This window comes from Helianthus annuus, chromosome 10 (genome assembly GCF_002127325.2).
Source record: "Helianthus annuus cultivar XRQ/B chromosome 10, HanXRQr2.0-SUNRISE, whole genome shotgun sequence".
Classification (NCBI taxonomy): Eukaryota; Viridiplantae; Streptophyta; class Magnoliopsida; order Asterales; family Asteraceae; genus Helianthus; species Helianthus annuus.
Window position 1 is genome coordinate 125,241,544 of NC_035442.2, and position 14,217 is coordinate 125,255,760.

Genomic DNA, 14,217 nt, shown 5'->3' on the forward strand with positions numbered 1-14,217 from the left:
TGAATGTAGGGAACGTGTTGAGGCTTATAGAATACACAACGCTGAGCTAATCGAAGATTACAATGAAATTAAAAGGAAAAATTTCACTTTAACTAAAAATGAAAAACTTTTCAAAGAGAAAATCGAAGCTCAGCGTAAGGACATCGTTCAACTAAAGGACGATGTCAGTGTAGCTAAAGCCCAACTCATGATAGTCAAAGAAAAATTATGTGAAGTAACTAAGGAACTGGAGAATGTAAGAGATAAATACCAAATCAATAAATTAAACATCAAGAAATTCGATTCTTCCAGTAAATTAGTAAAAAATCTGTGTGATCAACAATTGGCTTACTCTAAAAAGAAAGGGTCAGGATTGGGTTACAATCAGACTCCTCCTCCATACAATAACAATTACACTTATTTGCCAATGTCTGAGGAGGAGATCTTGAACGAAAGCAAAATGACTTATGGCTCATCTAGTAAATCGTCTGTTCACAACAAACCTGTTGAGCCACAAAAGTCCTCGCCTTTAAAGTTTGTTCCTAAAGGCACAATTGATCCTAACATCTCGTTGTCATGTGCAGATGATAGCTCTGAAGTAAGATGTGATGATGTTCATGGGAGTGAACCAGTTGTTATTTCAAACGTTTCTGAACCTTATTTTGAACATTATTCTGAACCAACTGAGTCTGACATTGCTTTTACTAGTTCTTTGTTTGCGTCGTTTTCTGTGTTTGTTTCGTCTTGTGAGCCTGTTGTTTTGGGCAAAACTGATAATGTTTGTGTGGATGATTTGAACAATACGTGTGGTGATGATTGTTTTTCAGCTAATGCTTGTGATGCTAACATATCAAATGTTTCAGCTTGTGATAATGTTACAGGTGCGGTCCCTAAGGATGCATTCAGTGAAACCACTGAAACTATTTCTCAAGAAAATCAAGTGTATCCTGATTCTTCTTCTGAATCTGTCTCAGTGGGTGTCCCTAATGTTGAATCTAGTGGGACCCCATTGGAAACCGAATTAACAAATGAATCAGAATCGGTGTCACAAAGTAAATGCTCTGAGGAAATGCATGTTGATGAAACTTCCTCAGGATCGGAAAGTGAACCTGAATCAGTTTCACTCGATAAATGCATTAAGGAAGAGCATATTGTTGAAACTTCTTCTTGCTCAGAAAGTGAACCTGAATCAGTTTCAGATGATAAATGTGTTGATAAAACGCATTTGGATGAAGCTCATACATGTTCAAATTCGGAATCAAGAGTAAGTGAAAAGGAAAAGGGGGTTGGTAAAAAGGTGAAATCATCAGAAGAAAATTTGATTAAAGAAAAACCACAAGTCAAACATGGTCAGAAAACTAAAACGTTGAATCACACGAAATTGAACAAGCAGAGTCCTAATGTCAAAAATGTTCAAAATGTGAAACGTCAAACATGTTTTAACTGTGGCTTTGCCGGTCACATAGCCAGAAATTGTGGTAAACTCCCAAGGACACCAGACAAGAAACCATCAGGGCGAAATCAGAAAGTTATGTCTAATCGATCTCAATGTTCGGAGTCTATGAAGTCTGCTCGGACTAAGACGATGAAGAACAACGGTCATCATATGACTAGACCTTCTGATCAGGATTGGAATGCAGCCAAACGCCATAATCAGAACCGACAAACAAATTTTCAGCGTAATCGGAAAAATTCTTTTGGTAACGCATTTGAAAGTTTAAATTCTAACTGGTCTAGACAGTTTTGGAAACCTAAGGTCAATGGCATGCAATCCAATCCAATGAAGTCATATCATCAAAAGGCCGCAAACAGAAATGTTTCAAAATTTCTAAACAAAGAGAATTTAGTGTGGCAGAGAGTAACGTATTTCGATGCTCAAGGAAAACCCAGATCCACTATGGGCTGGGTTCCTAAATCTAACTAATCCCGCTACTCGTGCAGGAACAGCTGTGGAGGACTACCGTGCGCCTCTGGTACATGGATAGTGGCTGTTCCAGGCACATGACAGGAGACTTATCCCAACTTGTGAATGTCAAAGAATTTAATGGTGGATATGTCTCATTTGCGGGAGGTGAATCTGGCAGAATCACTTTGAAAGGAACTGTTCAAAACGGTGTTCTCAGCTTTGAAAATGTCAATTATGTTCCAGAACTGAAGCACAATCTGTTAAGTATTTCTCAGATCTGTGATAGAGGGAATTCAGTTCATTTTACGAAGAAAGGATGTCATGTTCTTAAGCCTGGGATTGTTATTCCAGAAGACTGGTTCTTGATGACTGCTGAAAGAAAAGGAAATGCATACGTCATTGATATGAACAAGAAACCATGTGAAGAGATCACTTGTTTATTTTCGAAGATTTCAGAGCATGATGGTCTTTTGTGGCATCGTCGACTTGGGCACATGAATATGAAGAACCTGAATCGTCTAGCTAAAGGTCAATTGGTACGAGATCTTCCGATTAAGGATTTCATGTTGGTGGAGAAGTGTGTTGCTTGTGCGAAAGGGAAGGCTCATCGAAAACCTCACAAGACTAAACCAGTACCCTCGACAAAAGCTATACTCGAACTACTTCACATGGATCTTTTTGGTCCAGTGAATGTGCTGAGTATCGGGAAGAAAGCTTACTGTCTAGTAATCGTCGATGATTACTCTCGCTACACTTGGGTGTATTTTCTCAGTCACAAAAACGAAACTGCTGCACTGGTGAAACAGTTCATTACATTGGCTGAAAATCAAGCGAGTACTAAGGTGAAGGTTATTCGATCAGACAATGGGACAGAATTCAAGAATGTTACTTTGGATACATTCTGCAGTGAAAAGGGAATTGATCGACAGTTCAGTGCACCTCGCACTCCACAACAGAATGGAGTGGCTGAAAGAAGGAATCGTACTCTAATTGAGGCAGCACGTACCATGCTGGCTGATTCAAAGCTTCCTAGCTTCTTTTGGGCCGAAGCTGTTAGCACGGCTTGTTATATCCAGAATCATGCTTTAGTTAATAAACGTCACATGAAAACCCCTTATGAGATTCTGGAAGGACGTAAACCTTCGGTTTCACACTTTCGTATTTTTGGTTGTCCATGTGTATTATTACTAATGGACTCAAATGGAAAGTTTGAAGTCAAAGGTGACGAATGTTACTTTGTTGGATATGCTAAAGGCTCTGCTTATAGGGTATACAACAAAGTAACTAGGAAAGTCGTTGAGTCGTGCAACATCGAATGGCTTGAAGAGAATGCTACGGACGCTAGAGTCGGTCCAGATTGGTTATATGATTATTCTGCTCTGTTTAAATCATTTAACATTTTGTCAAGTGATGTTTCAGTTGCAGGTGAATCAGTTCCAAAGCAACCATTGTCATTTGAAGATACAGAGGATGAAGCACAGATGGAAGAACATGTGAAGCATCATACTGTTGATCCACCGGGAATGGTGTTTACGCAACATCCTACACCGACACCGATGGTAAATCAATCCCCTGAAGGTGCATCAACCAGTGACACTGCAATGTTTCCTGATCCAATTCCTGAGGATTGTACTGTCACTTCTCCTGTAGTTCACACTACTAGTGCACCTGATGAGGGGGAGTGTAGCAACACCACCACTGCAGAGGAGACTGTACCAGATTTGGCTATACCGACGAGCGTTCAACGCAATCACCCAATCGAAAATGTGATTGGTCCTGTAAATGCAGAAATTTTGACCAGGAGTCAATCAGGAATCATTAATACTTGCTTATATTCCTGTTATCTTTCTCAAATCGAACCTAAAACTATTGATATAGCTTTGCAGGAACCTGGCTGGGTAGATGCTATGCATGAAGAGCTGAACCAGTTTGAAAAACTTGGAGTATGGAAGCTTGTCAAGTTGCCAAAAGGAAAACGTAAGCTTGGAACTAGATGGGTATTTCGAAACAAGCATGATTCTGCAGGTGTCATTGTTCGAAACAAAGCAAGATTGGTGGTTCAGGGATTTAGGCAAATCGAAGGACTGGATTATGATGAAGTGTATGCTCCGGTTGCACGACTTGAAGCCATCCAGAATTTTTTGGCGTACGCGTCATACATGGGATTCACTGTTTATCAGATGGATGTCAAGACTGCGTTTCTCTATGGAGATGTGAAGGAGGAAATTTTTGTTGAGCAACCGCCAGGATTTGTGCATCCAGATCATCCTGATTATGCCTACAAGTTAGACAAGGCGTTGTACGGATTACACCAGGCTCCTCGAGCTTGGTATGCCACACTAACAGAACATTTGTTGGCTCATGGTTATACGCGTGGCACTATCGACCAGACTCTGTTTATCAAGAGGGTAGGAAGTGATCAAATCTTGGTTCAAATCTACGTTGATGATATCATTTTCGGATCAACAAGCGAGGATCTGTGCAAGGAATTCGAGAGAGTTATGAAGAAAAAGTTTGAAATGAGTGCTCTGGGGGAGATGACTTTATTTTTGGGCCTACAAGTCAAGCAGAGTTCACAAGGAATTCTGATTCATCAGGGGAAGTATGTGGATGATGTGCTGGCAAAGTTCAAGTTCTCGGACGCAAAGCCTGCTGAAACACCTATGGCTGAGAGACCATTATTGACTGAAGATGAAGAAGGGGAGTCTGTAAATCAACGTCAATATCGGTCCATGATCGGGTCATTGATGTATCTCACAGCTAGTCGTCCGGATATCATGTTTGCTGTTTGCAACTGTGCACGCTATCAGGCTAATCCTAAAACTTCTCATCTTATTGCTGTTAAACGGATCTTTCGGTATCTTAAAGGTCGACCTCGGTTTGGCCTGTGGTATCCGAAAGATTCCAATTTTGACTTGTTTGCTTTCTCTGACAGCAATTTTGGAGGTACTGACAGTGACAGGAAATCCACTTCTGCGGGATGTCAATTTTTGGGTGATCGACTCATTTCTTGGCAGTGCAAGAAACAACAAACAGTGGCGATATCCACAGCTGAAGCTGAGTATGTTGCTGCTTCTGCTTCTTGCTCTCAAGTGGTGTGGATGCAACATCAATTGCAGGATTATGGTTTGACTTATCTTAACACTACTATTTACTGCGATAATGATGCTGCAATACAAATTGTTCGAAATCCTGTTTTTCACTCCAAAACCAAGCACATTGATATTAAAGTTCATTTCATTCGAGATTGCTTTGACAGAGGTCTGATTACGCTTGAACAAATCGACACAGATGCAAATGCTGCCGATTTGTTCACCAAACCTGTCAGCAGCTCGAAATTCAGGGTGCTTGTGGATTTTCTAAAAATGATCCGTTTTACTGATTGAGCATGTTTTTGTCTTTTCGTGGGTAAATTTGTTCATAAAGTTTTCTATTCTTAGGTAGTTTTTATTTATGCACAAATTTAGGGGGAGAAAAATTAAAAAATACAAAAACATTAAAAAATTGAAAAATACAAAAAGAGTTTCAAAAGGAAGTGTGGCTGGACTGGGAAATGAAATGAATTTTCACTTTATGGTCAAGGGCTGACTCATGTAAGACCAGTATCGAAATAGCTTGACTCTAGTATGATGTGTCGGTAGGCTCTATCCTTAAGATTGGAAACATTAGCTGTTTCTGTCCAGAACTAAATTAGTACATGACCTCAGAAAAGAAAATCACTTGGAATTAGCTCATGTCTATTTGAATGTCTGTATGATTTCCCGATACACACAATTTTGATCTGATTCTGAAATCTTATCTGAAAAAGTCGTGTACCTCCTCTGCTGCATCCAGATACATGCTGACCTGGAGGTGCTAGGCAACGACAGCTTCTGCTGCATCCAGATACATGCTGACCTAGCTGTCTGTTGTCGATCTGTAGATCAATTAACACCTGAAAGAGGCCCTCTAGTGCCCAAAAGAAACCCAATAAACCTATATCAAATTGAGAAAACTCATTTGATCTGTATATTATATCATCTCAATCTAAGATCTATTCTGTTCTTTTCTCAACCTATTCCCAGTTAAGATTTCAGAAATTTGGATTGGACTTGTGAAATATGTGGTAGGGAAACTGCTTGCATGATAGAGTGAGCTGTGCATAATTCCAGGATTTGATTAGTATTTGTTTGGGTGTTCATTATTAAAAATATCAAAACATGATAAAAAGAGATACAGGCAGTTATATGGAAAAGATCTAGGGAGATGAGTTTAAGAGGACAAATATATTGGCAATCGTCTAGATCATCCTCTAGTAGATCAGTGTTGATAAGTGAAGTCATGCCCGAAACCTTGTGATTTGATCCCTGAATATCTATGCAAATTTCCTGATTTTATTTTTGTAAATAATTTTTATTATTTATTTTTGTTTTAGGTTTTTGTTTTGTAAAATAATGCTCAATGGGTTTAATGGGTTATTATTGGAAAATCAGATTTTTTTAAGTGGGTTTGTTAAAATCATTTTTAAAAAAACATTTCTTTGAGACCAAATGCTGAAATCCATTTTATTGAGCCCAAGTCTATAAGGCCCAAGCCCAACAGACTTGGGCCCATGAGAAATAGTGATCACATAAAAGGGTGATTACGAGTCATAAGTTCATTATTCACTCGCAATCTTCTCTGAATTCTCTCTCAACATTCCGGTCGAAATCAAGATTCCGACTCAATTCCGGTTGCGACTCGCAATCCGATCAGGTCATCAACAGGTAATATGACGTCATTATTGAAGATTTTGCAGGATTTTTGAATTTTGTTTGAAGATTCCGGCGAATCTATGAAGATTCCGATGAAGATATGAAGATTCCGATGAAGTTTCCAGTCGCAATCAAGAACAACAGGACTCGAAACCAATGATTACGACTCGCAACCTCGAGATTGCGACTCATGGTTGCGACTCATTCTGGCTTGTTGCGACTCATGATTGCGACTCATGAGTTTTCTGGTTGCGACTCAGTTTTTATGGTTGCGACTCATGGTTTCGACTCGAAATCTTGGGTTGCGACTCATGGTTTCGAGTGAACAGTAACAGTGTTTGTTTTTATTTTTAATTTTTATCACTGTTGAAATTGGAAACTTATATGTTGTTTGTGATGTGCAGAAAAATGGACTTAAAGTTTATCGCGTCTCACAATCAAGTAGCATATTTAGCACCTCCACCTGTAAAGCACAAGCAGCTGTTTACGTCTTTGATCAAAGGCCTAAATACATGTCGTATTGTTCACGCTCTTCGAGACAATCCGGTTGTGTATGAAAGTCTTATACGAGATTTTTGGAAGACTGCAAAGGTGGAAATTATTGAAGGAAAGGGAGCTATTGCTGCTGAGATCGACGGGATGAAGATTATTGTGACGGAGCAGGTTATCAGGGATGTGTTGCAGTTCAATGATCAGGAAACGGATCCAATCGAGCTTGCTGCTGGAACGATTGAAGCTATTTTGCCACGACTAAGCTATGAAGGAAGATTTCCTCCCCTGGTTAAGAAGTTTGTTCATCCGTACTGGCGTTTATTATTGCACATGTTCCTGTTGTGCATGACAGAGAACCGAGGGGGAATTGATCAACTAAACACAACACAGACGGCTGCATTGATTTGCGTGATTACAAATGAGCCGTTCAACTATTCACGATATGTTCTAGAAGCAATGAAAAGAAACGCTATTGGGCTACGAAAGGATAAGTTTTTGATGTATCCTAGATTTGTGCAGATGATTCTAAATGCTCGTTATCCTGAATTGAAGAGATCGGGTAACACGCTGGAGTTAAAGCCCATGGGTCCTTCCTGCTTTGGTACCCTTACAACAAAGAAAGGAACAGAGAAGAAGTTTGAGGGTCTGATTGAGTTGGAGAAGTTTGGTCAGTTTGCAGAGACCGAAGTCATTGTTGAGAATCCAGTCAGGGCACAAGCCGTACCTGCACGTGCCATTGTTGCTGAAGAACATGACATTCAAAGGACAGATGAAAATGAGCCTGAGCCAGAGCGTATCACTATTAACTCTGACGATGAAGGTGTTGAGATTACGTGTGATTCAGATGATGATAACATAGAACTTCCTCCTGAAGTTAATGCTGATGCTGTTTCTACAGTTAATCCAGTGATTTCTGCTGAGAATTTGGCGATGCTGTTAAAGAAAGTGACTGACACGATGGGAAATCCTCCTCCCAATCTGTCAGTATCTACTGAAGAGCCAGAAGAAAGCTCAAGGGATTCTGATTCTATTCCGTTAAAAAGGAAAAGGAGGGATCCTAGACCCGGAATGTTTATCGAACAAGGAAAAGATCAATCCGTGACTATTGCTGATGATACCGAAGGTTTGTATGACTTCGATTTTGAAAAGTACGTTGACGATGATACCACCACCACTACAGAGAATATCTTTGAGTCTGGGGTTCATACTCAAGGTGATGATACAGTTATGACGAATGTTGAAGTTCAAGATGAAGCTGTGCCTAATGTTGAAGCTCATGTAGAAGCTGGGCCCTCTGGAATTGTTAGTGCTGGACCTTCTGGTACTATTCATGAAGAACCGAGCAGTTCAAGTGGTAAAAGGCATGTAGAACCACTTAGAATGCCTTTTGACAGTGATTCTAGTGATGATGATGAGTTTATAAGTATGAGGGAAATGAAGAAACGTTTGGTTGTGCTTGAACAAGATTCAATTCATAAAGATGCAAAGATCATTCAGCTTGAAGATACCATTGTGAAGAAAGATCAACAAATTGAGCAACTGCAAGGAGACGTTAGCTTATTGTTCAATATTGTTTATGATTTGCGAGGCAAGCTTGAAAAGAAATTCGGACAAGAGTTTTCTGATCCCACCGATGTCGAGAACAGAAAGAAAGCTTTTGAGAAAGATAATGCTGAAAAGGCTGCTGCTATGGAAAGATACTTTGAAAGGGTTACTGATCCAGAAGTAGAGAAAGCGAAAGCAGAGAGGTTGAAGAAGAAAAGAGAGTTTGTAATTCTGAAGAACAAAAATGCTAATCCAGATGATGAAGATGCACGCGCTACACATCATTTGATGGATGTTGGTGAAACTCTCTACGATAAGAAAGGGAATCGATCTGGTGTTGTTAGCTGGGGTTATGATCATGATCGTAACAGATGGTGGATTAAGAGGAAAGTTGGACCGGTTGAATGGTACAAACATTCAGGGCAGTTTCAATCTTTCACTAAGGTTGATTTGACAGACTTGACAAATAAACCTTATGTGGATGATAAGCCTAATGGTCGTGGTTATGTTTTCTTCGAGAGATTGAAAAGGGAAGTTGCCAACAGTTTTCCTTCGATGCGTACAGCAGATTCTACTGTTAAACCAGCAAAAGGGATCAGGGATCCATATACGAACAAGCGTATGAAGATAGTGCACTGGCCCGCTACTGACAAAGAGAAGACGATTCCATTGGTGAGAAAGATTCCAAAAGGGGCGCTGAAGACAATGCACTTTTGGGCATATAATGAACGTCTCGGTCAAGCTGTGATCGTTTGTGATGGAGATGAAAGCTACTGTTTGGTAGATCAGATTGATTTGTTGAATCTTGCAGTTGAAGATCTTGAAGTCTTGGCAAGCACCCAAATCAGAGCTACTGAAAAATATGAGGAAATTGCTAAGGGTTGGACATCTGCAGTAGCTTCTGTCATGCATATTCACAAGAAGGGTTTTGGTGGATACAAAGACAATATTAGTGGTGGTCATCAAAGCAGCTGAAGTCAGAAGAACCTGCATGCATAAACCTAGGGGGAGATTGTTGGAACCTGAAGGTTTATTCATGTAGGTTAATATTATTAGGGATTGATCTTGTAATTAGTTTATTATGTTTTGGGTTAAACATTGTGGGTTGGGCTAGAATAGGTGTCGCATGGGCCTAGGTTTCGGCCCTAACATGTCTAGTATATAAACACCCTTATTCAATAGATTAAGGGTTGTTGGTCACGAGTAGAAGACAGGCGACACAAAGCAATTGGAACCGAGTTCCATCCGATCTTGTATCAGTCATCGATCTAGTTGAATGCAAGTTTCGGTTTGATTTGTTATCTATTGTTTCTTATTTGATCTTAAATATTAGTTCTTGAATCACCTTGTGTTTGATTTCCGCGCTCTCACAAGGTTAGATTGATATCATTGAGATCCTCACGGGTTTTACAGGTTCCCTGCCTTAGATCGGTCATTCCTTGTGATACATGAACGTTGTATTCTTGTCTTTCAGAAGAGTTGGTATTGAACCAAGAATACTTCAAACATTCTAAACCCTACTTGGAAACAAACCAACAAAATCCTTATACTCTTCTAGCAGAACACGACACGTCTTCTATGATGATTCGAAACATTCACGAACCACAATGGACTCAGACTAATACTACTCACCCTCCCCTGAGGAAAAGTTTTCCTGACGACTCAAGACAAAGCAGTTGGTTTGGGTTCATATCAGCGTTGTTTATCACCCTGTGTAAGCATTGGAAGCCCGACCACTAGCAGAATCATTGCATTACATCCCCGTTGAAAACAAGTGATTAAAACGCTTCTCCTTACAACTCTCATCAAATGCCTCACCCTTCCTTTTTATTACAGTCATACGACACGTTTTTTTGTTTTTCAATCTTTGTTACTTGTTAAAGTTTTATTTTTTCTACTTTTAGAAAGATTTGACCACCTAACGACTGTAAAATGTCTCGTGTGATTGACACCTTAAATCCATTAAATACTTTGGGTAAAATCTAATTTTCTTTTCATACGGGCCGTATACAGTTATACGGCCCGTATACATTGTTCGTATCCATTGTATACGACCAGCCAAATTCTTTACACATGGTTAGGGATGGCAATCAAACCCGAACCCGCTGGGTAAACCCGAAACCCGACACATTTGGGACGGGTTTAGGGTCGGATAATCGGGTTTGGGACGGGTTTGGGAATAGTTTTTATTTTTTTCGCGGGTTTGGGATTTAGTGATATACCCGTTTACCCGACCCAATTACCTGATAAGATGTACCCGTTTACCCGATATAATTTCTTTTTATATTATTAAACATTTATATATATGATACATCCATTTTTTTACACATATAAGTATTCTATTCCGTATACCTTTTAGTTATTTGATATATATTTTTATAATAACAATACAAAATGTAATCGGTTAGTAGTTAACCGATAGATACCCAGTGAGTTTTGAGATAAGTATACCCAACGAGTAATTTTTTAAATTAACGGGTTTACCCGAAACCCGCGGGTATACCCGATACCCGATGGGTATTTACCGGCTAGAAACCCGACGGGTTTTGGGACGGGTTTGGGACAAGCTTATCTAACCGGGTTTGGGTTTGGGATTACCTAAACCCGTCCCAAACCCGACCCATTGCCATCCCTACACATGGTGTATACGGGCCGTATACAGTTATACGGCCCGTATGGAATGAAAAAAACTGACAAAGTCTGAAGGCACAGACTTTGTTAGTTTTATTTTATTATATACGGGCTGTATAACTGTATACGGCCCGTATACACCATGTGTAAATAAGTTTTTACCATATGTTAATGCTAGGAACTTTTTTTATTATGAGAAAATGTTGGTAAAAAGAAAAACTAAGATGGGGTCCGCCACTTGTAGGTGATAGAAATCATTATGGAAGAAGTTGATAATAGCTAAAATGATAATTTATTCTATTATCAATTGAATACTGAAAAGATGAATATTGATATTATTCTTTTACGATTACAATTTGTTAAATAAATAGGGAGATACAATGGTAAAATATGGAAATGCAATCACAAGAAATTAGCTTCTCCTCTGATTGAGCAACGGTAGGAAAATGGGTCGTTGGACAAGTTGTCAACATCTTCTATTTAAGGAAATGATGAAAGATTTAGGGTTATTGAATTATATCCCCCAAACTATTGGCTATTGGTCACTGTCATCCCCAACTATCATTTTGGCGCTCCCACCCTCAACTTACACTTATTGTGTTTTGTCACCATGTCGTTAACTGATTACTAACTTTTGATCATGTTACTATACATTTGGGGTGTTCTAAGATCCCTAAACCTTTCTAAGATCCCTATGACACCCCCAAAAGTATAGTAACATGATCAAAAGTTAGTGATCAGTTAACGACGTGGTAACAGAACATACTAAGAGTTAAGTTGGGGGTGACGGGCGTCAAAGTGATTGTTGAGGGTGACAACGGCCAATAGCTAATAGTTGAGGGTGATAAAATCTAATAACCGAAAGATTTATGATCCTTTAATTTTAGTATACTCCTTTATTTTTATATTTATTTTCTAACATATTCAACAGTTTTCTTGCAGTGGGGTAGGATAATATCACAATTTGGACCAAAAGTTATGGAACAATGTGATCATTAGTTTTATGTTTAAATACCCACAAATTATGACTTATAAAGGGTGTGGGGAACATGATTGGGTCATTAATTGCCATGTAGGACCATTAATAAATTGCTACATCATCCCCTTGTTTCATCCACCATGGTTGGCATGGATTAAACCATGGCAACCATGAGCCTCCTTTCCTTTTTTAATATTTCTTTTTCCTTTTTTTACAAATAAATTAAAATAAAAGAATAGTGGTTTGAGTCATTACCATACCCATAGGGTAGTCGTTTTGAATGATGAATTAAAAGCAAGTGACATGGCGCTGATGTGGAGGGTCATGGAGTCCATAAGGATCATGACCACACCCTACAGCCTAAGGGAAGCCCAATTCTTTACAATCCATATAGATTTTATCAAATAAACTTAATGAAACAACAGATTTTAGTACAAACATTTGTATATAAATAGAAACGAGTATTGCCCTTGGTGTCATGCTTCATTTGCACCAATACATACACCATTACAAATGGAGGTGAATATCACCAAGTCACTAGGCATTCTTCTTCTAATGTTCTCATGCTTCTCCTTGGCCCTGGCTGTTCCTCACAACCAAGATTTGGGCTTAGACTTCCTTGTTCCCCACAACAAAGCGAGAGCCCAAGTCGAGGTGCAACCTCTCACATGGAACATGACAGTAGCGGCCTACGCACGTGGGTATGCATACCATAGGCTAGGCGATTGTGACATGGAGCACTCACAAGGACCTTTTGGCGAAAACCTAGCAGAAGGTTATGGTGACCAATTCACTGCAACCGATGCTGTCAACATGTGGGTCGGAGAAAAACAATACTACGAGTATGGATCAAACTCGTGTGTCGGTGATGAGTGTCGTCATTACACACAAGTGGTTTGGCGTGATTCCGTTTATCTTGGTTGTGCTAAAGTTAAGTGTCGTAATGGTTGGTGGTTTGTTATATGTAGTTACGATCCTCCAGGGAATTATGAGGGCCAACGCCCCTACTAGTTATCCTAGATGCACCGCCTATGTGGATTAACGATCTTATTTATGGGCATTGATTCATAATTATCTTTGTGTTCGTAACCCTTGTTGTCTAGATGATAAAAACAACATGGATAAAGTAGAATGATATCGTATGTCCTGTTATGCAATTCCTAGTGATAAGTAAATGTGATTTTTGTGAGTTATGCAATTCCTTTTTGATGTTAGTTATAACCACCTCTACTGTTGTCTTTTATTTTGGCATTATTTTCCAAAGTATAATATAGGACAAGAAAAAATGTCTTGGCCGGCTATGTGATGTTTAGTGTTTTATATTATTCTTTTCAATATTATATTTGTCAACCTTTAACATTGGTTTTTATTATTTAATACTGCATATTATCGATCAGTTAGTTTTCTGTAATGGTTGTTAGATAACGATAAGAGGACACTATAAGCATGAGGGTGTCATGTTTCACCCCATTATCATCTTTTATTCTTTTACTATCTCTATTTCATCTTTCCATTTTGTCCCCAAACCATCTTTCAACTATAGAAAACCCATCTTTCTCATCCCTTCAACTCCACAACTTCATTTTGCTTGGTTAATTTGAATGGACCATCCCCCCCCCCCCTACCTCGGGGTGCGGCGGTGATACCACCGGTATCGTGTGCCCACCTCACCCATCCCGCTTCCACTAAGAAACACCGATTTAACGATGACCAACTAATTAAGATTTGTCCTAAAGTTGAACCATCATATATTATCAGGGCCGGCCCTGAGAATTTATGTACCCTGTTCGAGCTAGAAAAAACGTGCCCTTAGGTCTTAACTAAATGAAAAATTTAAACTAGTTTTTCATACAACTTTGAACCGTTGACAAAAATATAGCATTCGATAAACAATGCAATTAACAAAATACAAAATATAGTATTCGAATGAATGACATACCCTAAAATTTTTT

At 39.2% G+C, this 14,217-nt stretch overlaps 1 protein-coding gene across 1 annotated transcript; it reads left to right on the plus strand.

Moving 5' to 3' along the window:
* Positions 1 to 12,752: 12,752 nt before the first annotated feature.
* Positions 12,753 to 13,508, plus strand: LOC110885396 (basic form of pathogenesis-related protein 1). Its single transcript, XM_022133084.2, has one exon. It carries the CDS (start codon positions 12,779 to 12,781, stop codon positions 13,274 to 13,276), a length of 498 nt encoding a protein of 165 aa, XP_021988776.1. The 5' UTR covers positions 12,753 to 12,778; the 3' UTR covers positions 13,277 to 13,508.
* The last annotated feature ends 709 nt before the right edge of the window (positions 13,509 to 14,217 follow it).